This window comes from Psammomys obesus, unplaced genomic scaffold (assembly GCF_907164565.1).
Source record: "Psammomys obesus unplaced genomic scaffold, mPsaObe1.curated_primary_1811, whole genome shotgun sequence".
NCBI classification, from domain to species: Eukaryota; Metazoa; Chordata; class Mammalia; order Rodentia; family Muridae; genus Psammomys; species Psammomys obesus.
Window position 1 is genome coordinate 16,866,527 of NW_026591598.1, and position 25,939 is coordinate 16,892,465.

Consider the following 25,939-nt stretch of genomic DNA (forward strand, 5'->3'; position numbering starts at 1 on the left):
GGGCTGTCTCTTAACTCTGATGGTAGAAAAACAGGAGGGAATTAGAGGGATACTAATATATAAAGCAAATATGGAAAAGAGCTGGAAGGGAGGAGCCCAGCTGTGTGACCACTCTTGTAAAGGCATGGGCTGCTCTACACGGGATAAGACCGTGTGAAAAACAGCCAAGCGGCTGAAGCATGCCATGGCTATGACTTGTCCTGGGCACAGCCCATCTTTGGCAGAATACCCCTGCCGCCTATTCAGGTCCACATTTCTGGAAAGGGAAATGGAACAAAGAGTAAGGGAGGAAAAAGCAGAGGGAGGGGAGAGGCCACCCTGAATGTATTCACCAAAGCTCCTCTGAAGACTGTGGTCTAATCGAGGTGCCCATTCAGCTGACCCCTCTGCACTCTAGCGCACGAACTGCTTGTCCTTTCCCAGCCACAAGCATTCCCACCATCCAGAGCATTCACAGTGGACACCTACCAAAGCCTGAGCACAGGTGTGCTGTACACAGCAGAAGAAACTGGAAAATAGTCTAGGTCATGCCTCACGAACCCACAAGAACAAAGCCAGAGGCTCAAACCTCAGCATGTCCTTCCATTCAGGTTGTAGCCACCAGCTCCATACATCAGCTAGAGCTGAGATGGCACCAAGTTTCGTGCAGCATTGGGACTGACATCAATGGAGCAGAGGTCAGCACAGCAGGTATGGCGGGGAGCAGCCATGGTCCACTGGTGAACCTGTGTGCAGGCCTAGAGCAGCATCAGGAGAGTGCTCCTCAAGACTTCGCAGGGTCATGACTGCACAGGGGTGCCACCAGTTGGGGGTGGGGAGGATACACCTGACTGCAGCTTCAGGTCAGAGAACCCTCCTGCCATATAAAGGAATGAAAGTCTTGCACTGGGCTTGCCATTTTTAATTTATTTAAGACCACCTCCTTACAATTTCCAAAGAGAAAATACAAAAGAAACAGAATTGGTTTCAAACACATAAACAGTGGCTGGAGTTGAAAGCATTGCTGATGGCACTGTCATAGGACGTCAGCGCACTCCAGGGCACTTCAGTATTCCTGAGGAATAAACATGGTTTTTCTTTCCTCCCGCTGGGATTTTCTCAGCATAAGTCACTGCTCCTATGAAGCAAGGACACTCAGTTAGAACAGGAAGGAGACGTTCTGATACCACTGGCTATAGCCTCAGTCAGACCCCAGGATCAATGGCTCCAATCACTTTAGAATTTCTCTTTCATCTGTTTCACAGCAGAGGCTCTCCAGCCTGAGAAGAGAAGACTGGAAGGGGCAGGCATGGACAGTTAGTCCTGACTCAGGAGGTCACAGGTGAGTGCCAAGCACAGCTGAGTCAGCAGCTGCTAACTCTGGTCTGGCAGCTTCCTCACCTCTGTAAGACTCTTCCCCTCTGCTGAGAGAGGATACAGCACCTCCCCCATAATCCACTGGGAAGTGAGGAAAGAAAGACTATGAAGAAAGTCCTCAGGGTGGTGCCCAGGGCCCAGCCAGTGCTTGCCCAGCAGTTATCACAATGCAGCCAGCCATGCCACATAAGCCTCCAGCGGGATTTTGTTCCTAGGCGGAGAGCAGGATGACAACATCCAGGCACAGACTCAAGTCCAGATGAGGTTACGAGGCCATTGGAGAGAGAGTGTGCAAGGCTGTAGGAAATGTCATATTTTCCACAGTACCTCCCAGCCATTAGACGCCTAATATGCATAATCACCTCTGGTCCATCATCCAGCACAAGGCAGCCTGGAACAATGGCAACACAACAGTGTAAAGACCCAGCACTTTGTCTGTTCCCTGCTGTCCACCCTCAGCCACGCTCTGCTGCCAGGACGGTGAGGAGCTGGGAGCGGTGGAACAGCCTGTGCCCTGGTGTGCCACACACACAGCCTCTCCACGCACTGACATTAGAACGAAGCACTGGATGCGCTAACAGAGGACATGGTGGCTCACAACATCTGTAACTCCAGTCCCAGGGGATCTGATACCCTTTTTCTGGCCTCCATGGGTACCAGCATGCAAATGGTACACAGATATACAAGCAAACTGAACACCCATACTCATAAAATAAACATAAAACAACACAATTAGTAAGGGAGAGATGTCGGTTCTGTGCTTACTTTGACAAATTTTCCATGCAGCATATACGGAGACTGCAGGTCGTGCTGACAGTTGGAGTAGGCCATCCCCAGTCCCACACCAGAGCCAAAGGCTATGGGCCACGTTCTTCCTATTGAGCAGAAGAGAAACCCCAACAGTTAACTGTTAAGTGCAGAAAGGGCCTTCACCTCAACGTGTGTTTAGCATGTTCACAAATCCTTATCAGGCATCATACTGCCGACTGACACATGACAGGACAGCTCTGTAATCCAGCACATTCATTAAGTACCTAGGCTGCTAAATTTGATGCAATAGCCAGGCTGTTATTAATTGTGCACCTGAACTAGTTTCTTAACCTTGTCAGAAAGAACATCTGTCGGTAAGATGTTAGTTGTTTAATTATTCATTTCACCAACATTCACAAACTTTGGTTACACTTAGTAAGTCATGGAGTTGACTTGCATACTCCGTAATTCCAGTCCTTGTCAGCTTTCCATGGAAAGAGGTCAAGGTAACCTGTTTTGGATTCTAGTCAATTCTCAAACTTAAGTTTTCCCAAGAAGGAGATCCTGCTTGTCCGTTGCTCAGGCTCTCAGGAAGAAGCAAGGGCACCGCTAGCCACTTGCCTTTACTGCCAGCAAGCCTCCTGTCCAGGTCACTTTAAAATATGTGGGCATGCACACTGGCCAGCATGAGACTCAGGCTTTTGAAAGGATGTCATGCTTAAGACACCAGACAACCCTGACTCACTGGCCCCCAGGGAACACTGGAGATGTCCAACCCATGCAGACTGAGTTGACATTCTCCATCTAGCTCACTGTACAATGGTCAGGTTGGCAGGGTTGGTAAAACAGACATTGTAGTGAGGATCCAGTGAAAGTCACTTACTTTTAAAGAAGGTGAGCGAGAAGACAATTCCTAATCCAAAACCAGTACCTGCAAAAATGGAAAACAGTGTTACAGTGCAGGAAGCCAGTGACCCAAAACAAAGGTGAACAAAGTCTCTTCCAGATGAACATTACAGACCAGGCGGACAACTTGGAGGTTAGCTGTCTGGTTGCTACTACGCTCTCTCACTGTCAGGAATACTGCAGGTGCCTTCAGTCTCACTGCTCACAAAAGGAAATGAGAAACTTTATTCCCTATCATGTTCTCCTGGAGTGTTGCACAGTAGGAGTGAGGGTAGGAAGCCTGAGAAATTGTTCTGACTCTTTTTGCACTCTGACCCACAGTCTCCTACTTCACAGGAGAGTCACTGAATAGCTCTCCTGTCACTTTGGTTCTCAAGGTGATGCTTACCTTTTTCTTTTCTTTTCTTTTCTTTTTTTTGAGGAGGAGGAAGGTATGATCTAGAACAGTTTCCAAAGGTTATACTATCACACAAGTCAGTGTCAAGACAGAAAGAAACCCTTCCCTCTCCCAGAGCTAAGCCCTAACCCCTGCTCTCCCCAGCAGAATAATACATCCCCAGCCTCACTAACACCTCACTGGGAATCCCAGCTTGAAAAGAGCTCTGGCTTTTAGGATAAACTGAGTCAGACTTTGTGAAGCTCTGGTGCCAACCTCAGAATTTCTGCTCAGCCACACATGACCCCCACCCCATACGTAAAGTGAAGCCTGCTTTAAATAGCAATACTGGTGTGATCAACAGGCGCTAGCTGCATGTGCATGAAAAGTTTCTACAGCACTATCTTACAAGAAACTGACCCACGTTACCTCACATGATCCTCACCTGCACAGGAGTGTACATGAACCCACTTGGCTCCACGAGAGCCAAGCGCTGGCTGTTTCCCTTTGCAGTCCTATTATACCAACGCTCAACTCATGAACTCTGATGCTCTGTTTTGGTTTTGAGACATTCTGGCTCTGTAGCCCAGGATGTCTTCCTTCCTACCTAGCCCCACTGGGATTACAGGCTGCACCACCGTGCCCACCACGCCCAGATTATTCTGATGTTCTGTGTGTCTGCTCTCTGACCCAGCAGAGCCTCGGATCAACATCACTGAGTAGATCACATACAAGAGCTGGTTCTCACTTGCTACCTGTGCTATTGAAATCTGCTACGCTTTTGCTGTTGTTTTGCTCTTTGAAAAACAGCACCTTGCCCAGCAGCCCTGGCTGGCATGATACTTACTTTGGAGTCCAGCCTGGCCTCAGCCCAAGTGCTAGGATTTTAAGTGTGCACCAGCACATTCAGCTTTGTGCTGCTGGGATTCCAAGTTTCTTCTTACTGGGCTGAGGATATGGCTCAGTGGGACAGGACCTACCCCACATGCACAAGTTTCCAGAATATCAAACCTCAGAGAATTCCTCAAGCAAACTAAATGTTCTGTTCTGAAGACAGAAAACCAACACCAGCAGGCAAGGTATATATTTTTTAAATCTTCATAAGGTATGTATTTTTGATCCAGTAACTTTTTGTCACTTGTGCACAATCTAGATGGCGTTAGATTTAATAAAGTGTACACGCTACTCATACAAACTCGTTTTTTCTTATGAATTTCCTTATTCGTTTGGTGTGTATGTGTTCAGATTCATGTGTAGAAGCCAGAGAACCACCTCAGGTGCTGTTCTTCAAGAACCACCACCTTGGTTTTTAGGAGAGGGTCTCTCACTGGCCTAGAACTCACCCAAGTAGGGTAGGCAAGCTGGCCAGAGTCCTAAAGCTCCACCTCTCCCATGCTGGTATTACAAGCGCATCTGCAAAGCTGGGCTTTTATTTCTTTTTAATATGGGTTCTTAAAATTGAGGTCAAGTCCCCACGGCTGAATAGCAGGCACTTTACCAACTGAACCAGCTCCCTGGTCCCAGGATGATTATTAGTCCTTTTGGGGGAAGGGGTATATAGGGTCTCACTATGTATTCCCGGCTAGCCTGGAATCAGTACTTAAGACAAAGCCAGCCTTGAACACAAGACACAATTCCTGTCACAAGACAAGGTCAGTTTCTGCAGCCTCTGCTGAGATTGAGGACATGTGCCACCATGCTCAGCAGGTTTCAATCATTCCACCACATATGGGGCCATGATGCATTTCTTCCATAGACAGACAAGCAACATGTGGTCAACGGCAAATTTCCATTGGGTTGAAACTGGAACCAACAGTGGAAGGGGAAACCAGGGAAAGGCAAGCACAGGAGGAAAAGACAAGAGAAGTCCCCGTGAAGGGCCCAACAGATATTTCTGAAGACCCAACAAGCTCTGTACAGGGTTAAACAAGACCCCACACCAAGAGGTTTCTATTAGCAAAGAAGAATGTTCACGGTGCATTCTCTGCCACCAACAAACCTGGGGAGGAGAGGGAAAGCAAAACAAAGTAGAGTTTCTAATGAGAACGCCTCAAGCAGGCCAGCCAGGTGCTCTGAAGTGTCACTGTCATCACAGGAGGGAACAATCCTGTGTGCTTTAGCTGGAAGATGGTGTTATGAATGACTCTGACCTGAGGAATGAGTACAGGCCTAGGACAGTGTGTGTGTGTGTGTGTGGGGGGGGGGGGGGTTGCCAAATTTTAGCAAAAATAATTCTTTTTAATGTAAAAAAGAAAAGTTAAAAACAGAAAAGATAGCTGGGTGCGGTAGTGAACGCCTGTAATTCCAGCACTCAGGGAGGCAGAGGCAGGAGGATCTCTGTGAGTTCAAGGCCAGCCTGGTCTAGGACAGTCAAGGCTACACAGAGAAACCCTGTTGCAAAAAAAAAAAAAAAAAAAAAAAAACAAAAAAAGGAAAGAAGGAAGGAAGGAAAGAAGGAAGGAAGGAAGGAAGGAAGGAAGGAAGGAAGGAAGGAAGGAAGGAAGGAAGGAAGGAAGGAAGAGGTTACAGAATATGAATATAAAGGAAACACCAATACACTGTGTTTGCATTTTAAGCTACATGCAATCACAAAAGAACAAAAAGTTTGCCAGGAATGGTGGCCACGCCTATAACCCCAGCAGAGGCAGGAGGATCTGCGAGTTCAGACCAGCCTGGTCTACACAGTGAGTTCCAGACCAGAGCTGCACAGTGGGGATGCATGCTGTATTAGTATTGCTACCCAGTCACACTGGCCCTTACACTATACTCAATAAGCCTGTTTTCCTCCTAAAAACCAACAACAACAAAACACCAAGAGAAGATGAGCTAAGGTTTAATTTACTGTTGATGAAAAACATTTTTAACAAGATTAAGTCTTGCCCAGCAGTGGTGGCTCACACCTTTAACCCCTGAGCTTGGGGGGCAGAGGCAGGGCTGGTCTACAAAGGGAGTTCTAGGACAGCCAAGGTTAACACAAAGAAACCCTGTCTCATAACGCCACCACCACAAACAACACCGAGGAGGAGTGTGAACACACCAAGCCATGAAGCCTGTAGTGACAGCCCAGGTGTCAGACCCCTCCAGGGCGAGCTCCGGTGCTGTGCTTGCTACCACGTTTATCACTATGCTCTGCTGTGCTCGGGTGGCTTTGGGCACAGGCTCTTGCCACTGTGTTAGAGCTACCACACATTCAGTACAGTATGAAATGTGCTGCAGAGGTTCGCAGCCCTGGATCATCAGTCACCATGACCTGCCTAACTGTGCAGACCTACCCTGTTTAGGTCTAAGCAGGAAACACAGTGAAACACTGACATCATCTAAGGTTGCATTTCTAAGAATCCAGCCACACAGTTGACCCACACTGGATACATGGCCGGCCTCTGTGCCATGGGAATTTTAACTAAAGTCAGCCATGGTCCTTCCTATCCAAAAGGCCCTACGCTATGAACTAGTTTGATACCAAATTTAAAATTCAGTATCTAAAAATCAGTAATGCAACCCCAATTTCCATTTTAAAAAATCTTGGGAAGTAGTCTGTCAAGGTTGTTCTGGTAAGTAGCCAGTTGAGGCTGGCATAACGAAAGGACAGAGAACGAACACTGTCACTCATGAGCGCCTCCTTTCCGGGGAAAGTCTCTTCCTGTGCTTTACGGCATGAGTGTTTTGCCTGCAGGCGTGTCTGTGCACCATGTGTACGCCTAGTGCCCATGAAGGCCAGAGGAGGGGGTTGGATCTTCTGGAATTGGAGTTACAGATAGCTTAAGATGCCGTGTGGGTGCTGGGAATGAAACCTGAACAACCCCACCCCCACCCTGCCAGGAAGAAAGTCAGTGCTCTTAACCACTGAGCCACTTCTCCAGCCCAAGAAAATTCTTTTTAAATCAAACAACCTTTTTCCAACACATGGGAAAGGAGGCAAGAGGATTAGGAGGAGTTCAAGGCTGTCCTTAGTCACATGCCAAGCTCAAGACAAGCCTGCACTAAATGAGACCCTGCCTCAAAAACTAAAACCTCTATGGTAATATACCCTTGTTTTCCAGATGTTGAAAACAACTTGCCCAGAACAACCTGCTGCTTAGAAAGTAGTCAAGTGGGCCCAATTTTGTCAGTCTCATTAAGCCACTGTTCCCAGGACATCCAGACACAGGATTCTCCTCTATTTTCAGACCACCAACAATATCTTCCACAGGAAATTGGAGTGTCCTGATTTGTAGCAGAGTGAAGCAAGATACAGTTAAACACAAGCCATGCTCTCTATGCAACAGCCCAGAGTGCTAGGCAACCAGGCTAGTAACAAGCCCACACAAAGCCAACACGGCTTGTTCAGATTCCTACCAGACTAATCCAACCACATATATCACACAGACTCGTCTACCTGGCAGGACGGGAGAGCTTCAGAGGACAGACAACACTGCCATCACTGCTGGGCTTACAAAATGGCAGAAGGTTCGTTTTCAAGGCACTGCCCCCGCTCCACAGCTGCAGTGTGAGGAGGACAGCAGATCAGTCCTGGAGAATGAGGTAAAGGGTTGAAGTGGCTCACAGAGGCAGGTCAGCGAGAGCAGGTAGGCCTACAACAGGGCTTTTCACAGTCACCATCTGGAGGCAAGGGTTTGGAAAGGAATCAAAAGCCCAAAGGAAACTATTGCAGCATTTTTCTTGTCCATTTGACTCCATGCCTGCTCTTCCATTTTTCCCAAAGAAAGAAAGCTCTGATGTTCAATGCTTCCTAGCAGCAGACCACAAGTGATGCTCAGCTCACTGCTACCAGCATCAGTCAATCAAAAGATGAGACATGCCCACACCACCAAGAACCTACATTTCAGGAACCCAGATATGCACCCAGCTAGCCAGTTCCTGCCAACTGCATTTATCTAAAAGTGTAACCAAGCTCAAAAATCCAGGCAAGTCAGCCAAACCCAGTTCTCAAGGAACCTTCTCTGTGGTCTTAATTAGATGGGGCCGCTACATTTTTAATTCTTAACAGCAACTCCACCCGCCATTTCTGTATTTTTAAAGACACAAACTATCAAGACTACTCTATTCTAGAAAAAGGATTTCCTATCTTTTCACCTGTAATATCACACGCGCAGAGATGACAACACTGGAATGCTGCTGAGCTCCCCGGAGTCAAGCCCTCGCTCGCTCCCTCGGTTCTCTTTGAAAAGGCAGCATGCTGCTTCAAAGACAGTCCCACCTGGCCTGGGGACGGCTCTGCAGCTGCTTCCACTCAAGACTGGCACCTCTAGGCCAGGTTTAAGCTTTGGAACAATAAAACAGGAAAGGTTTGCCTTACAATAAAAACAAACTAACAGGGAAAGAGAAGAGCCGTCTCTGCCGTTGGCCACTTTTTCTTGTTGCTGCGTGACAAGCTCTTTTGGAGGAAAAAGCCAAAGGGAAAAGTACAAAGCATTTTTCACCTCCCCCTGGAAGCAAATATTTAACTATGAATGCAGTTTATATAACTTTGCCTCTCCGGCTCAGCGCTCTCAAAAGCTCGTGCTGTCTGAAATGACAAAGAACCCTCGGGTAACAGAGCACAGCTTATCAGCAAACATCTCCGCATGGCAAAGTCCAGTTGTCAGGGAGAGAGGGACAAGGAGAAAAAAACAACAGAGGGGCCTTATGGCATTGACATTAGGCCCAGAGCCCATGTTTTCTGCAGCCATTTCTTTTAGAGAGGAAAAAGAATTGGCACAAATCCTTCAAAGACATTATTTCAAATCATTCTAACCAAGCAACCTGATGGGTACTGAGTGCCCAGGAGGGTGTCAGTAATCAGCAAAAAAACATTTTGGGGGGATCAACTGGTCATCTGGTACTAGTTTTAAATTACTATTATTACATTTGCGTGCACGTGCGTGCACGTGTGTAAGAATGACTTGCAGGAGTCGTTCTCCCTACAAATCGTTCGAGTCCTGGGAATGGAGCTCAAGTACCTTTACCAGCTAAGCAATCACCGACCCATCCAACAACGGTTGCTTGTTTTTGTTTTTAATAGTAAAGACTTTATTATTTATTTATTTTATGTGCGGATCTTTGCCTTCGTGTATGTGTGTGCATCAGTGTGTTCCTGGTGTCCCTGGTCATCAGAGAGTTATCAGATCTCTTGGAGTTACGGAACCCTGGTCCTTTGCAAGAGCAGTAAGTGCTCTTAACCACTGGACCATCTCTTCAGCCTGTGATACTGATCAACAACAACAAAAACTAGAGAATGCAATGTCTAACAAGTACACAAGCAACGCAGATTTATCTTCTGCCTAAGTGGACCTTGAAAAGCAACTTTAAAGTAACAAGTGCATGCCATAAGCCATCACGGGGAAACATACGCTGGAGGTCATTATGGGCATTCCTAGTTGAAGGCAACTGCAGACACAGAATCTGCTGGCAGGCTACATATCAGGCACAAAGTCCAAGTCACTGCAGATGAGAAGGAAACCCAACCAGCAGGAATCCCCAAGCAGGCTCCATAAACTGGCCGCTTTAACGATCAGCCTTTGCACAGAATAAGCTGGAGCAACACACGAGCCTGAAGAACCCACTCTGCATAGGCTGTAGCTGCCATCAGTTGCAGGGAGGATCAACCCCAGAGAACGAACAAAAAGTCATGCAGAAATTTGCTATAAATTTGTTTAAAAACAACAACAAAAACAAACAAACAAAAAAGCGGTGGTTGGGGGTAGAGCCTAGAGAGATGAACATTGGCTGCTACTGCAGAGGACTGAGTTTGATTCCCAGCACCCACATGGTGACTCACAAGCACCCGTAACTCTAGTCCTAGGGGATCCGATGCCCTCTTCTGACTTCTGCAGGCACCAAGCATGCATGTGGTGCATGAACATACATTCACATAAAATAAAGTGAGTGAATCCAATAAACAATTTAGAAATAAACATTAAAAATTCATTGGGGATTAAAGGCTGTAGGCCTGGGAACAAGGGAACCCAGATATTTGAGGCCAGGCTGTACAATTCCATCTTGGGGATCACATACTGGGAGGGGGATCTATTACAGATTCTTTTCTATTTGCCAACCACACAAATTCTTGATTTTGTTTTTGTTTTTGGAGACTGGATTTCTCTGTGTAGCCCTAGCTATCTTTGAACTCACTCTGTAGACCAGACAGGCCTTGAACTCAGAGATCTGCCTACCTCTGCCTCCCAAGTGCTAGGATTAAAGATGTGAGCCACCATCATACAGCCTCACAAAAGCTTCTTAACCATTACTAAGACCTCACCTTAGTGTACATTTAACATTTTAAACAAGGATTCACTATTCATAAGCCTGCACCCAACATAGTTATCAGGACTAAGAATTATTTGTATCTAAAACTTAAAACTGGGAAGCAACTCCACTTGATTTTGCACAGCTCATATTAGTATTCTGAAGAAGATAAGAACTCATGTATCACTCAACTGGTGGTTTACAGATGTGAAAAAGCTACAGAAATTCCCCAGTCTTTAGTGCCTTAACTGCTGTGTGCCCAACAATTCCTGACAAAATAGGCAAGAATTAAACACTGGAAGATTACTCTCCTGACAGTGGCATGGTATCCCCCAGGCAACACCCAACTTTGGATCAATCACTTTACCAGGCAAAACCCCAACCTGCTCAGCCACAGGGAAAACCATGTGCCTCCAAGGGTCGCTGTACTGCAGCTCTGCAGCCTCTAGCCCTGCCTGCTGAAGAGTTCCGTAAGTAGTATTAAGCTGTCATTGTCATCATAGGATTCAAAGATGTCAACAGCCCAACAGTTAATCCTCTTAGAGTACAGCTCACTGACTCACACAGGGTCACGTTCATCAGGTGAGCCACAGCTCAAAATCTATTCTTTCCTACTCCGAGCACTTGTCTATATTTCATTGGCATTAGCATCTGCTTGTATGAACACACCAGGGTGTGTGTGTGTATGTGTGTGTGTGTGTGTGTGTGTGTACAGTCTTGCTATGTCACTCAAACTAGCCTTGCACCTCAACCTCTGGGATTATAAGATATGTACCACCACACCCAAGTTTTCTTTTAACAGAAGATCCCTTCAGCTTTATTACAACTAGACCATTTGCTTTAAAATGTAATGAAGCTTTCCCTAGAATTGTCTTGTTTGATATGTGCAAACTAAAATGAACTAAACCAAATTGACCTATTTATAATGGGCATGTTTTCCTGTCAATCATGTTTCTATCATGCTATTACACAGTCAAAAGTATTTGTTACCACAGAATAAACAAGAGCATGCTTTTACATAAAAGAACACTTGGAACTGACTTCAATGAGAAACACATTTCCAAGAAACATTCCTGTTATGAAAGATACTCTAAGCCCAACTTTTGAAAGAGAAAAAAAAAAAAAAAACAGTTATAAGTCAGCTGTAAATGGTGCTACTTAATCCTCTGGGGCAAAAACAGGCTGTTCAAGTGTCCACAGGTAAATGCCAAGTCCTATGAATTAGCCAAGAAAAGATGGCGGTGACAAAGCGAAGAACTCGGGCTGTACAGACCTGCTCTCAGGAGTCACTCTTGCTTGGGCTCTGTAGGAAGAAGAGGGTGGCTGGCCGTGGAACTCTACTGGACTATCTGCAGGACTGTGTGAGTGAATGTTCATCACGAGGGTTCTGATCAGAGCAAGCAGAGCAGAGCGTGAGAGTGCTGTGCTGGAGGAAACCCAGGTCTCTTAAAGCAGCGCCTATAGAACACACTTCAGCTGACAGCCACACAACCCTCACTCAAGAAGGCTAAAGAAAGAAACATGGTTGTAGACTTTTTTTAAGATTTTTTTTATACAGTATTCTGCCAGAAGAGGGCACCAGATCTCACTATAGATGGTTGTGAGCCACCATGTGGTTGCTGGGAATTACTCAGGACCTTTGGAAGAACAGCCAGTGCTCTTAACTTCTGAGCCATCTCTCCAGCCCAGTTGTAGACATTTTACCGGCATGCCCTAATTTATTCCCATATGTTAACACTATGTGGGCAAATGAGAAGCGGCTCAAAGATGGGGAATAAAACACAGAATTATCAAGTTCCGATAAACACATTAAGTGCTCTCGTACAATGGGTTGGCCTTAGTTCTAACATTAGCAGCAGTGTGCACTGTGCTACCTTGCAAGCTCTATTATGAACCCATCTTACAGGAAGAAACAATTCAGAGGGGCTGACTCACTCAAGCACACAACACCTGAAAAGCCACAGCTCAAGCCCAGGCTGAGCGGATGAGGCAGGTCATTCTACAGAAGTCCCTGGCTCCGGAGGCACAGGCATTCCCGAGCAGGCGGGGATGGAGTGACGGGAGTAAAGCTACACTCTGGCTTACCTGAGGGAGGTGCGCAAAACAACGTGGCGTGCAAGAGATGTGTGGCTGGTGGGACTGTACTACCTAACAACTGATGAAGTGTGTGGGCATATGCGTGTGTGTGAGAGAGAGAGAGAGAGAGAGAGAGAGAGAAAGAGAGAGAAAAAGAGAGAGCACTATTCCTAAATGGCAGTAACTGCCTCTGAACAGCAAATTCTCTTAAATATGACCAATGTTTCAAAACATCTACATTGGGCTGGAGAGGTGGCTCAGCAGTTGAGCATAACTGCTTGCTCTCCCAGAGACGTGGGTTAGAGTCCCAGCACCCACATGGCCGCTCACAATCATCTGTAACTCCAGTCTTGAGGAATCTAACACCCTCTTCTGGCCTCTTCAGGTACTGCACACAAGTGGTGTAGACATATACCCAGGCAGAACACCCATACACAGAGTAGCAGAGTGAAAGCCCTCACCAGGCAGGCACTTGTGTTCCTGAATTCAGTTTCCTCACGTAATCTTTACAATAGACTTCTATTAGGCTCATTTCAGAGAAGAGAAACAAAGTCACAGCAAGGTTAAATACATACTTGCCCTCAGTCACATAATCAATTTATACTGAGTACAAGAGACAACCCCTTCTGAAATGTATTTAGGCCAATAATTCAGGCATTTCCTTAATTATGGAAACTGAATACCTACTGTGTGCTATTCTAAGCTCTGGGAAATGCTATCTCCACATAAGTGCACTGTCCAGTGTTGGGGTGGGAATAGCCAGAAACCAGAAGTATAAGGAACAATGGCAGAAGAAAAGGAGGGAGGCAAGAGTCGGCTATCAGAAGCTCCCTGATGCTTGTTATGGGGCTGGAGGGAAGAGATGAAGCAAACCAGCCTCTGTGTTCTACCACCCCACAGCTGAGGTCTCGTGGCTGCTGCCCACTGAGCGATGCGGAAGCAACAGAGGGCTCACAGTGGGAAGCAGCCCATTAGATGTACACTTTATGCAGCTGACTCTGGCAGAATGAGGACAGAGCCAAAGAAGTTCCATAAAAGATGGGGACAGCAGTTAGGGAGAGCCCTACAGCAGGAGACAAGGGGCAGATTTCAGTGTTCCTTCCATAGTAGCAGACTTGTTTTGAGGCACCTCTCATAGAGCCCAGGGCCTGAGCAGCTGGGCAAAGCCCCTAGATGCAGTCTTTCTTTCTTCTTTCTTTTCTTTTTTTCTTTTTCTCTCTTTTTTTTTTTTTTTTGTTTGTTTGTTTGTTTGTTTTTCAAGACAGGGTTTCTCTGTGTAGCCTTGGCTGTCCTAGACTCCCTTTGTAAATCAGGCTGCCTCAAACTTACAGAGATCTACCTGCCTCTGCCTCCCGAGTGCTGGGACCACAGGTGTGTGCCACCACACCTGACTTCTAGATGCTGTCTTAAGCTTCTCTTCTCCGCCCATGCGGCTCACACTTTCTGTCTGTCCTTCCACCCCAGATCTCCATGCTAGGCAAGGTGGAGCCTGCTGCTGAAGGCAGGCAATGCAAAGCAAAGGCAGGCTTTGGTGGCACTAGGAACTTCTGAGGAGCAGAAGTGGCTGTTCTTGGTGCCAGTGTTTAGCTAAGGAATCCAGAGGGAAGAACGAAGCAGAAAGCCTCCTGGACAAAGATTAATAGAGTTGGCAAAGGAACAAATGTTTTCTTTAAAAATTTATTTTTTTAATTTATTGTGTGTGGATATTCACATATGTGAGTGTATGTGCCTGCCAATCCACAAGAGGCCAAAAGATCTCCTGGAGCTATAGTTACAAGTGTTCTGACCTGGGCTCTGTCTGGGGAGGGGACTTGGGTCCTCTGGGTTGGTTGGTCTGTTGGTTGGTTGGTTTGTTTGGGTTGGGTTGGATTTTTGTGACAGGGTTTCTCTGTGTAGCCCTGGTTGTCTTGGAATTCACTCTGTAGACCAGGTTGGCCTCCAACTCAGAGATCCACCTGCCTCTGCCTCCCCAGTGCTGGGATTAAAGGAGTGAGTCACCAGCATTCAACTTGAACTTGTGTTCTCTGTAAGAGCAGTGCATGCTTTTAACCACTGAGCCATCTGTCCAACTCCAGAACGGACATTTTTGGCATGAATAAATATGTTTGAACACATAGAAGTGTTTGCAAAGGCGCTGGATGGACCAACTGGAATTTCCGGGCTTCTGTGAGCAGCGACCTTCTCTCACTGTTCAAATCTGCCAGACTATAAGGAGGAAACACCAGCGGCAGCTCGTCCTCCAGCAGAGCTGTGCCGCCCTTAACTGCCCAGCACTACAAGCCTCAGAACAAACCTCTCCAACAAAGAACCCAAGAACTTAGTTCTCATCAACTAAGAAGAAAAGCTCTAAAGTACAAGTTACAAAACACAGAAAACTCTAAATTGTCCTTAGAATATGGCCTCTTTGTGAAAAGCTAAGATTGGTGGCATTTATTTTGATTTGAAGACAAAATTCTACAAGTAACAGATTTCAATGTCATCATAGGAATGATGACAAGAAGCTGGACGTTTTCTAGGACAAACCTCACTATTGAGTGAATAACAGAGCTTAGTCACCTGACTTCAGGTTCCAATCTACCAAGAAAGAAGTCTGAGTGGCATAACTGTGCAGGTTCTGATAGAAGAGGAGGCAGAACTCACAAACACTTGTCAAAGCACTGTGAGAGATGTGCCCACCATTATGGCAGCACACTGCCAAAACAGCAGATGCGTCTAGGCACTTCTGACTTAGGTGACACGGCCAACACTAATCCGGCTCCTCCCAAGCTGTCAACTAGGAACCAGCTTCATTACCCTATCATAAAGGAAAGGGCTTGGAAAGACTACACAACTTTATAACACACCCTGCCTCTCGCCTTCCCCTGTTCTACCATCTCCCTTATGCATTGCTAGTGGCCCACTAGCTTCTAAGGTTGCCTCCTCATCAGGCAGACTCCCTCAGCCACCAACACTCACCCCTGTATGCTCAAGTCTAGCCCTCAGCTTTTGCTCCCTCTCCGCTGCCCCAGTATTTCAAATTAGCTTTCTGTCATTTTAAAAATGACAAGCTGGCCTAGAGGTGGCTCAGAGGTTAAGAGCACTGGCTGCTCTTCCAAAGGTCCTGAGCTCAATTCCTGGCAACCACATGATGGCTAAACAACCATCTATAATGAGATCTGGTGCATCCTTCTGGTGTGCAAACAGAACATGTATACATAATAAACAAATAAATCTTTTTAAAACTTGACAAACTAAAGAAACTACTAAAAGGCAGGCACATCTCTTGAGTTGGACACCAGCCTGGTCTATATAGCAAGTACCAGGCCAGCCAGAGTTATATACTGACTGTCACAAACTTTTTTTTTTTTAAACAATTATCATCTATGGATAGGGAGATAGCTTGAACAGGCAAAGCACTTGCCAAGCAAGCATGAAGACCTGGGTTCAGATTCCCAGCACCCACATAAAGGACAGTACACATCTGTGATCCCAGCATGCCAGATCTCCAGCCTCTGAGCCAGCTAGCCTGCTTTGCATAGCAGCAAACAGAAGATCCTATGGAAGGCAAGGAACAACACACATACCATACATACAAACAATCATACACACATACAGATTTAAAACACTATTCTCATTCCTGTGCTTTCTTTCATACACTTGCGCGATGAGTTTCTTACTGAAACTCTTTTCCCCCAGCAAGTCCCTCCTATTCCTTCCACATCTTCTCTTGTGTGTAACCTACAGGGTTCAATTAGAATCTTTTACCTAAGCAAGGAATGGGAACACATATAGCCGTTAGTGACAGAACACTTACCCAGCATGTATGAGGTTCCACCCGCAAGAGCCCAACACGCCCTCCCCATATACATTTTGGCCCAGCAAGATAGAAGGAATTGTCACCAAGCCCAAGGACCTGAGTTGGTATACCAGAACACACATAGTAGACAGAACCAACTCCCACAGATTGTCCTCTGACTCTACACACAGGCCATGGCATGCATGCATACACATACAATAATGCAAACATTTTAAGTTCTGATTATGTACATGTCTGTGTAGCCAGCACTACAATCAACACCACCATCACTTGCAGCCCTCTTTGGTCTGTTCTCTCCTTAGCTTTCTAAAATCCCTTACTACTTCCTTTCATTATATTACAGAGTACATTTCCTAGAATGTTACATGTAACTGGAATTGTAACATCATAGATACTAGCAATGAGATCCTTATTACTGAGTTTCTCAGTGTAAAGCTAGCCCACGACTGCTCGTTCACCTAAGACAGCAGGTAGGTTATCCGAGCTGTTTTCAGGTTAGGGCTTAGGGACATTCTGTGTGCCTGTGTGGCCTTGTCCTCATTTCTGTTAGCTACGTCACTTTGTAAGGAACCACGGATACTCAGGCAAGGTGGTCCTAGCAGCTCCTGTTTCCACATCTCAGTGGTACTATTCTCTGACTTGTAAAGCTCAGTGATTTTAATGGCTTTGTGGGGTACCTCATACTCTTGCCATCACGAGTTTCCCCTGCAGTTGCTGATGGAGCTGTCCTTTCCGATCCTCCTTAGTTCTGTGATTCAGTGTTCCCTCTGTGCTGAAAACAAGTCTTCTGTCAGCTATGTGCACTGCTAACACTCTCTCCCTTTCTACAGCTTTTAAAATCTTGAAGGTGTCTTTCAGAAATCAGTTTTACAACGGAAACAAACCCAGAGTATTCTCTGTAAATCCTGCTTTTTGTGCTCTAGGAGCCTTTCTCCATGCCTGTTCTCAGAGCCTCCTCTGTTTCCCTCTGATGGTTTTGTGGCTTCAGCTTTACACTCAGATCAGGTCCATTCTGTCTCTGTGTGGACACAGCTGTTCCTGCAGTTTGCTGAAAAGATTTCCCTCTCCCCATTAAACTGTGAGTCAAAATGAACTGGCACACATTCGGGTCTGTTTTGGACCCCGGACTATTCTGTGTGTATATCCTTCCTCCAAGCCACCCTGCTTTGTACTTAAGGTAATGTAAGGCACCAGCGCTGTTTCTGTTAAAAATTCCTTTGCTAACACCTGTAATCCCAATATTTGGGGGTCAGTGATGGGAAAATCACTACAAATTCAAGGCCAGCCTAGACTACAGTGAAGCCCTGCCTGAAAACAAACAAAATAACAACCAAAATAACAACAAAAAACTCTTTTGTGAATTTGAACTATTTATAATTTTACAGATTTCATTTTTTAATTTTAATTTTGGACTTATTTTATTTTATGAGCATGAGTGTTTTGTCTGCATACAAGCATGCGTACCATGTGCATGCCATGTGCAGGTCAGAAGAAAGCACTGGGCTGCCTGTAGCTGGAGTTACAGAGGGTTGTGAGCCACCGTGTGGGCACTGGGAATGGAGTCCAGATCTTCTCTAGAAGTAAACAGTGCTCCTAACCGCTGAGCCACCTCTCCAGGCTTCGTGTAGACTTGAAAATCAGTGTAGCTCAGTGACAGGGTCGGGCTCAGCTGCACCACTACCTAAGCTTTGATCCCAGCACCAAAACCACACCACAAGCCAGCCTCTTAATTCCTAGGCAAGCAGTATTTTTCCTGCTAGAAATGCAAAAACACTAGCAGGATGTGGTGGTACATACCTGTGAGCTCAGCACTTAGAGAAACTGAGGCAGGAAAATGCCTGTTAGCTAGAAGCCAGAATGGACACACAAGCTAGCCATGGCTACAGAGTAGAACCATTTCTCAAAGAAGAAGAAGATATATCAATTTCTCTAATGAGTTTCTAGTTAAGAAAAAACAAAAACGGGAAAACTGTCCGTGTACCAAACATGGCAGCACTGAGCATCTGTTATGTTAGCTGCTGCTTCTTCCCTCACTCAGACTCAGACTGTTCCAGTGGAGAGTGCCCGAACATTTCACTAGGGGTCAACAGCCACAGTACAATATTACCACACCAAATAACTCCTATAAGTAAATATTTAAATTTTTACTTGGCTTCAATCCTGAAATACACTTGCCAAAGAAAGCAATTCAGCATATTTACTAATAAACTGTTTCAGGCCACATTTTGGGAAAGCATAAAACCACAGCAGAACAAAATTTAAATGTTTTCAAGTCCCATATAGTGCCTAATTACATTATCCTGCAATGCCTGCAGGAAATTCTCCTCCAACAAGACCACAATGTCCCTTCTTTACACTACTGCTACAAACAGAAAAAGTTTGCTCACACTGCTTTGAAAAACATACAGCAAACATGACTATCAATTCAGCAATTCACATGGACTAATTTAAAACCCAAACCATACACATCCAAAGCCTTTCAAGTATTTAGTTCAGACTGACTGATACTACTCCATGAAGAGGCAGGTATCAACCTGCAAACATGGGGTACCAAAAGGCAGTAGTAGTTCCTGCTGAGCCGCCAATATCCAAACTCATCAGATGAACTGGTACTTTTAGAAAAAACATCAATTTGCTTTTTTTCCATGACTTCACTCAATGGCCTCTTTCAGTAAAATGTTTAGCAAACAGCTTTAAGCGATCAACCTAACCAGACTTGATTACTGGCTCTGCTGGCGAAGGGGAAGCAGGTCAGGCTAAGAAGTCACTTAGTGTCCGCTTTCCTATCAACAAAGGAACAAGGCTAAACTCCTCTGTTTTCACCAGCAAGACACTGGGCAACTTCCCCCTCTATTGACTGAGTGCAGATAGCCAGGCACCTGTCTCCAGCCACGCCGCAAAGCCTGAAGTCGTCAATTTCAGTGCACCGCTGTCTTGGGTCAGCTTGCCACCCTTGGGCTCCTGCTGTTCGCCTCATAATCTTACCTCAGCCATATTTTACCATAACACACTAACTCACTCCCCACTCTCCTTTTGCTCAACACCCCTCACCAGTTTATTTTCATGTACTTGAGTGATTTTTCTAAAATCTGAAATTCTACCCTGTCCCTCTTAAGGGACAACAGTCAATAAATTTTCTCGCCTTAGCTGAGTGGTAATACACACCTTTGATCCCAGCACCAGGGAGGCAAACCAGTCGATCTCTGTGAGAAGGCCAGGACAGAACTCTGTGAAGGCTACACAGAAAGACCCTGTCTCAAAAACTAAAAACAAAACAAGTGTGTGTCTTTTTCATGCTCTGTCACCCTCATGGATGTGCACAGGATAGACTACTCAGCACATAAAAGGAAAACAAGCAGTACAGCCCTTGATCTGAGTGGAGAAAGAAAACCAGAGCAGCACATAAATCTGATAAAACTTAAAAATAAATCCATAAAATTAGCAAAAACCATTAATGACGCATTCACATAAAACTAACGGAACATGCCATTCATAAAATGTAATATTCTTCACTCCTTTTTAATTTCCTGCAATAAGGCTCTGGCACTGCTCTTAAAGCAACATCCTCCTCTGCTTGTTTAAACACGAGTGTGCTCTCTGCTCTCACTTGACCACTCCCAAACATTCCTTACTCCACTTTTTATTTTTTGTTTGTTTGAGATAAGGTCCTTGCCATGTAGCCTTGACTAACTTGGAAACCACTATGTAGACGAGACTGAACATTCTTGAACTTGTGGCAATCCTCCTGCCTTTGCCTTTCAGGCTTTAACACTACTTCAAAACTAAGATCTCTTGACCATAACTTAGAAACAGCAAGAAAATAAAAGTTGCAGGGTGCGGTGGTTCATGCCTGTAATCCCAGCACTCAGGGAGGCAGAGGCAGAGGCAGAGGCAGCCCAATCTCTGTCAGTTTGAGGCCAGCCTGGTCTACAAAGTGAGTCCAGGACAGCCTAAGCTACACGGAGAAACCCTGTCTGGAAAGACAAAACAAAAAAACAACAACAAAAAAGAAAAGTTGGTTTAAAAACATACTCTGAGTCTCAGATATGAGCAGCGACTATGGGCTCCAAAATTCTTGGCAATGTCTGCCATTTGCTTAACAATTGCCGTGTCCTTCCTTAAACCAGGGGCTGGTAGGGATCCAGAGTGAACAGGACAGCCTCTGTTTCTGAGGGAAGTGGCATTCCACAGAGGATGAACAATCAAGTTCAGAAGCAAACTGCAAATGTCAGATGGCAATGCCCACTCCTAGGGAAAAAGACTGCAACCTCAGCAAACAGGACACTAAAGAGCATCCCAAGTATCAACAGCATTGCCAACACAGACAATGTCAAATTTATAAACAAACATGGCCAAAGAGAAGGGTAAAATGTGAGGGAAGGCTGCAGTCTGCCATAGAGAGCATGTTTAACATGCTCTAGAGCCTGAGTTCCATCCCCAAGATTACAAACTCTGTGGGAATGCGAGGGACAAAAAAGGAGAAAATAAGGGTTGGAGAGGAAATGAAAAAGGATCTGTTATGTCTGTCCCTTGGTACCTCCCGTCCAAAGTCAGGGAACCATGTCAGATAATCATCAATTATCTATTCTTCAACACTAACTGCAACAAGAAAATAGATATTGTAAGCTGGAATTAACAGGGGGACTAGAACTGTTTCTGTTGGGGCTGGAGAGAAGGCTCAGTGGTTTTAGGAGTGTTTGCTATTCTTGCAGAGGACCTGGGTTTGGTTCCCAGAACCCAAGTACATGGCTCACAACTACCTGAAACTCCAGCTCCAGGGGATCCAATACCATCTTCTGACTTCTGTGGACATCCACGCTCAGTGGTCCATACAGAAAGAAACACACACACACACACACAAATAAATCTCTTTTAAAAGGGGTCTTGGAATAAGCAGAGGCTAGAGAGTTGGCTCTGCATTAGTTAGTTCATGCATGCAAGTGCAGTACCCAAAGCGGTCAGAAGAGGGCATCACACCCCTTGGAGTGGGAGTTAGGGGTGGTTGTGAGTTGTGATAGCAGTGCTGGGAACCAATCAGGTCCTCTGAAAAAGCAGTTAAGTACTCTTAACTGCTGAGCCCATCTCCAACCTAAAGAACACTTTTTAAAATACCCAATTGTATATACTTATAAGAAAAAGTCCTCTTGGGGCTGAGGGCATAGCTCAACAACAGAATGCAAGGCTGTGGATTCCATCCCCAGCACTGAGGGGGCTCAGAGAGGCCGCTGTCCAGTCACAGTAGCCTCTCTGCACTCTGCAGAGCCAGAGCAAAACCGTCAGCAGACAGAACTGTAAACTGCAGTGATCCTTTCTTCCCTGCCTATATCTTCCCCTACATCTCAGTGGGAACATCATTCTCTGAGACTCCATCTCCATTCTGAAATGCCAGGAAAGCAGTCAGCAAGGGGGCGCCACAATATTACTATAGGAAAAAAAGAGCCGTGGAAGAGCAGCATTCTTCATAGTCTCGGGACCACCAAGCACAACCTACTGAGCCTCCTCTCCCTTATGCTGTAGCTCTTTCTCTAGCTCATTGTCTGTGGGTCAAGCCACTCAAAACCTGGACTCTGGTATTCCCTCAAACTTGGAAACCTTTCTCAACTGTTACTGGAGCCAGTTTAAACCCAATCGCTAGAATTAACGAAAACCAGCCTGGCAGTGGTGGCAAGAGGCAGAGGCAGGTGGATCTCTGTGAGTTTGAGGCCAGCCTGGTCTACAGAGTGAGTACTAGGATAACCTAGGCTACACAGAGAAACCCTGTCTTGAAAAACAAACAAACAAACAAACAAACAAACAAACAAACTATATATATATATATATATATATATATATATATATATATATATATGGAAGAATAGGAACTGACCGCATACACGGCCTGTCCTCACTGTGCTCTTGAATGTGCACCCACTTCTACCATGTTACTTAGTGTGATGAGGCTCATGTGCACCCCTTCTGTTTACTTCCAAATTCTGATCACACTTTACCACTGGACCAACGAGATGGCTCAGTGGGCAAACATGCTTGCTGCCAAGCCTGGTGACCTGAGCGGATCCCCAGGACCCACACTGTGAGGGAGATAACTGATTGTTACAAGTTGTCCCACTGACTTCCACATGCACACCATGGCACAAACATACACTAAATAAATACATTTTTAAATTAAAAAAAAAATTTACCATGAAAGAAAATTCCTACCTTGGTGTTATCCTTCTAAGAAATGAAGACTGTTAAACAGATGAGACCAAGAAGAGAGACAATTACCTTGACTGAGTACATAAAAAAAGTACTACAGAGAAAATGGGCTAGCTCAAGAAACCTTTCATAGGTGTACGCCTTTAATCCCAGCACTCAGGGAGGCAGAGGCAGGCGGATCGATGTGAGTTCGAGGCCAGCCTGGTCTACAGAGCAAGTCCAGGACGGCCAAGGCTACACAGAGTAACCCTGTCTCTTATACACTATCTAGCCCCACCTCATTATTCCACTCACCTGCCCCAACCCCCACAGCAGCACAGAACCCAGGGCAGGCACTGCTACCTCAGATTCGCATCAGCATCAACACGGCATAGCCCATCACCTCCTGGATTTGTACCCGAAGCCACAGTACTTAGGGTTTTACATCTCTCTCCACTTTAGGCTGCTGTGGAGGCAGGTGTTTGTCTTGAGACAGGGTCTATCTATGTAGTCCAGGCTGACCTTAAACTGGAAGGAACCCACCTGCCTTGCCTCTTGTGCTGAGGCAAAAGTGTGCCACCATGCCCGACTCCTATAATTGTCTTATTCTTTTAGGTTACTCTCCATTTCAGGTTGAGGAAGACTCCTTAACCAATGGGGGAGGGGGAGACTAATGAAGGATGAGGAAGAAAGTGGGTGACTAAATCACATCTCTGCAGATCCCAAAGGAACTATGCTGGCAAATAAATGTTAAATCCTCTCTCAAACTGCAAACCATTAAAAAACAGACTAGAGAGAGGACTAAGTGGTTAAGAGCACTTGTTGCTCTTGCAGAGAATCCAGGTTCAATTCTCAATTCCCACAACTGTCTCTAACTCCAGCTCTAGCAGGTCCAACACCCTCTTCCAACCTCTTCTGGCAACAGACATGTACCTAATGGGCAGATATACATGCAGGCAAATCACCCACACATCTTAAGTAATAAATATTTTTGGCCACTTCCAGAATAATTCATTTCTAATAGCAAGCCAGACCATTTAACCCTCCCAACCACCCCGAGATAGCAATAGTGACAATTTAAAACAAAGAAACAGGCGCAGGGATGTTAGATAATTTGCCCCTCATAACAGAACTGGTCCGGGCTGAATCTGGGAATTAAAAAGTAACTGTGATCAATTGCCATGTATTGATTCATCCTGAATAATTTCTACACTATACACTTCTGGGGCCTAGGGCATACAGTGAGAAAAACAGAAGACACACCTAGTTTCCTGAGCTTATGATTTTATTCTTTCCAAATATCTTCATCTGAGGATAGAATCCTAAATTCCCTTAAATAGATTTCCATGCAGGAGTGTAAAATATGAACCTATGTGAAGGCACACACCTTTACTCCCAGCACTCAGGAGGCAGAGGCAGGCAGATCTGTCAGTTGGAAGCCAGCCAGGGTGACCCAGTGAGACCCTGTCTCAAAAGTGAGAAAGAAAAAAATTCTAATTTGCAACAATAAATATTAGTATAGAAGAAAGGGTCTGGGGGGACTGGGGAGATAGCTCAGTCCCTTGTCTTCAAAACATGAGGACTTGAGCTCAAATCCTTTGCACCCAAGCAAAAATCCCAGCACTGGGGAGGGGGAGAAGGACGATAAAAGCTCAATTGGCAGCCAGTTTTGGCAAACTGATGAGTCCAGTCCTTTCCAAAATATAAACTGGAGTCGGGTATAGTGGTGCACAGCATTAATTCGGCCACTCCCAAGGCAGTAGCAGAGGGTTTCTGAATTCAAGGCTAATCCGGGGAACATTGTTTTCCAGGCCAGCCAGGGCTACACAGTGAAACACTGTCTCAATCAATCAATAATGAATAAGGCGAAGAGCTATTGAGATAGATTTCCAACATCCACTTCTGGCCTACACACCGATACCTGCTGACAAAGGTGACATGTATATACATATATGCACAAGAGAAAGATGGAGAGAAGGAGGAAAATCAGCAGCGAGCCCGACACCCAAAGTGAGAAATCCTGGGGGGAATTCTCAGCCTACGCCACAGATCAGCAATGAGATTTCAGTCCTTCGCCCGACTCCAACTCACAACGTGGAAAAAACATTTTTGAGATAAAGTGCTGAGCAGCGCGCCTTACATCTGTACCACGGTCACTAAATGGGATTCCCTGGATCCTCCTTCCCCAACACCATGACCTCATAAAGTATGTCGTCACAGAACGCGTGTCGAAAGACAACCTGGAGTAACAAGGGGGGCTGCAGTGGCCATGACCTTACTGTCTGGGGCAATTCTTCTTCCAGAGTATCACCACCGTCTCCAATTTCAGACCCGATTCGGGTTCAGATAAATGAGGTCGCGCATGACAGCAATTCCCACCGCGGCCCGGCGGCGGCTATAAAACGCTGCCGTGACCTTCTTCCCAAGGCAGACTTCTAGCTGGGGAGCAGTGTGGGCTCCGGCAGGCTGCTCGCCCCGACAAGGGGACATGTGGCACCGAGTGGCAGAGGTCCCCGACGCATCCTGCACTCTTTCCCGCGCCCAGAGCGCCGCTGCTCTCCGGGACGTGCACCTCCATCCACCCGGGAGGCCGCCTGTCGCCCCCGCCGCCCGGGTTGACAGTCACCTGTCGGCGCCCCACAGCTCAAATGTGCACCGCGGGGCGGCACCAGGCCGCGGCTTGACCCCTGCGGCTTTCCGTCCACGCGCGGGCCGCTCCGCTCCAGCCAGAGCCTACCGGAGAGAAAAGCGCTCACCTAGCTTCACCACTGCGTCGGTCATGCACCGGTCCCACTTTCTGCCTAGGTCAGACTCCGACATGTTCCCCTCCGGCAGCAACAGCGCTCCTCAAGGCCGGGCCCCCCCGCGCTCCGACTGATGGCAAATATCGCGAGAGCCGGCCGCCGCCGTAGGCTTCCGGCTGGCGCCGGCCGTTCAAGATATCGCGAGATCATTTGCTTCTTCCGTCTTTTCCGGTTTTCTTCGCCCTGTCGTCAAGGTGACAGGTTGCGTGGAAGCCGTAGGTGACCCTGACCTTGGAGCTACGCGGAAGGGTAGTGGAGACCGACAGTTTCCAGAGTCTAGACACCCAGCGTCCATAAGGCCATTTTTCTCCTGTGTTTTTAATAATTGTATGTAATGTATTTGGGTCATTTCCGCCCAAGTTACTCTCTCTGAGTTCCCCATCCTATACCCACTGAACCCCTTCTTCACAAACCTCCTCCCACCTTTTAGGACCCAATGAAGATTTTTGTTGTTGTTGTTTGTTTTAAGGTTTTTTT

General features: G+C 46.1%; 1 protein-coding gene across 4 annotated transcripts; it reads right to left on the bottom strand.

Annotated features, from left to right (window-relative positions):
- Window positions 1-886: 886 nt before the first annotated feature.
- Micos10 (mitochondrial contact site and cristae organizing system subunit 10) lies at window positions 887-25,557 on the bottom strand. 4 transcript variants are annotated; one of them, XM_055610818.1, is made up of 5 exons: window positions 25,415-25,557; window positions 2,990-3,037; window positions 2,122-2,231; window positions 1,719-1,747; window positions 887-1,117 (listed from the first exon to the last, which is right to left on the bottom strand). In XM_055610818.1, exons 1-5 carry the CDS (start codon window positions 25,476-25,478, stop codon window positions 1,099-1,101), a joined length of 270 nt encoding a protein of 89 aa, XP_055466793.1. In that variant the 5' UTR covers window positions 25,479-25,557; the 3' UTR covers window positions 887-1,098. The 4 variants fall into 4 exon arrangements, with proteins under 4 accessions (XP_055466793.1, XP_055466792.1, XP_055466795.1 ...); XM_055610817.1 differs by lacking the exon at window positions 25,415-25,557 and adding an exon at window positions 8,702-8,816; XM_055610820.1 differs by lacking the exon at window positions 1,719-1,747 and having other exon boundaries at window positions 25,415-25,554.
- Between the last annotated feature and the right edge of the window lie 382 nt (window positions 25,558-25,939).

Bases quoted from the DNA above. Each gene is read 5' to 3' on its own strand.
- Micos10 (XM_055610817.1), bottom strand. From the start codon at position 8,801: ATGCTTTGTACTTTTCCCTTTGGCTTTTTCCTCCAAAAGAGCTTGTCA. The intron at 3,038-8,701 runs GTTAGTTTGTTT...CCATTTTTGCAG, and splicing joins GACGGCTCTTCTCTTTCCCT to GTACTGGTTTTGGATTAGGA. The intron at 1,748-2,121 runs GTAAGCACAGAA...CCATTGTTCCAG, and splicing joins TGCATGGAAAATTTGTCAAA to GCTGCCTTGTGCTGGATGAT.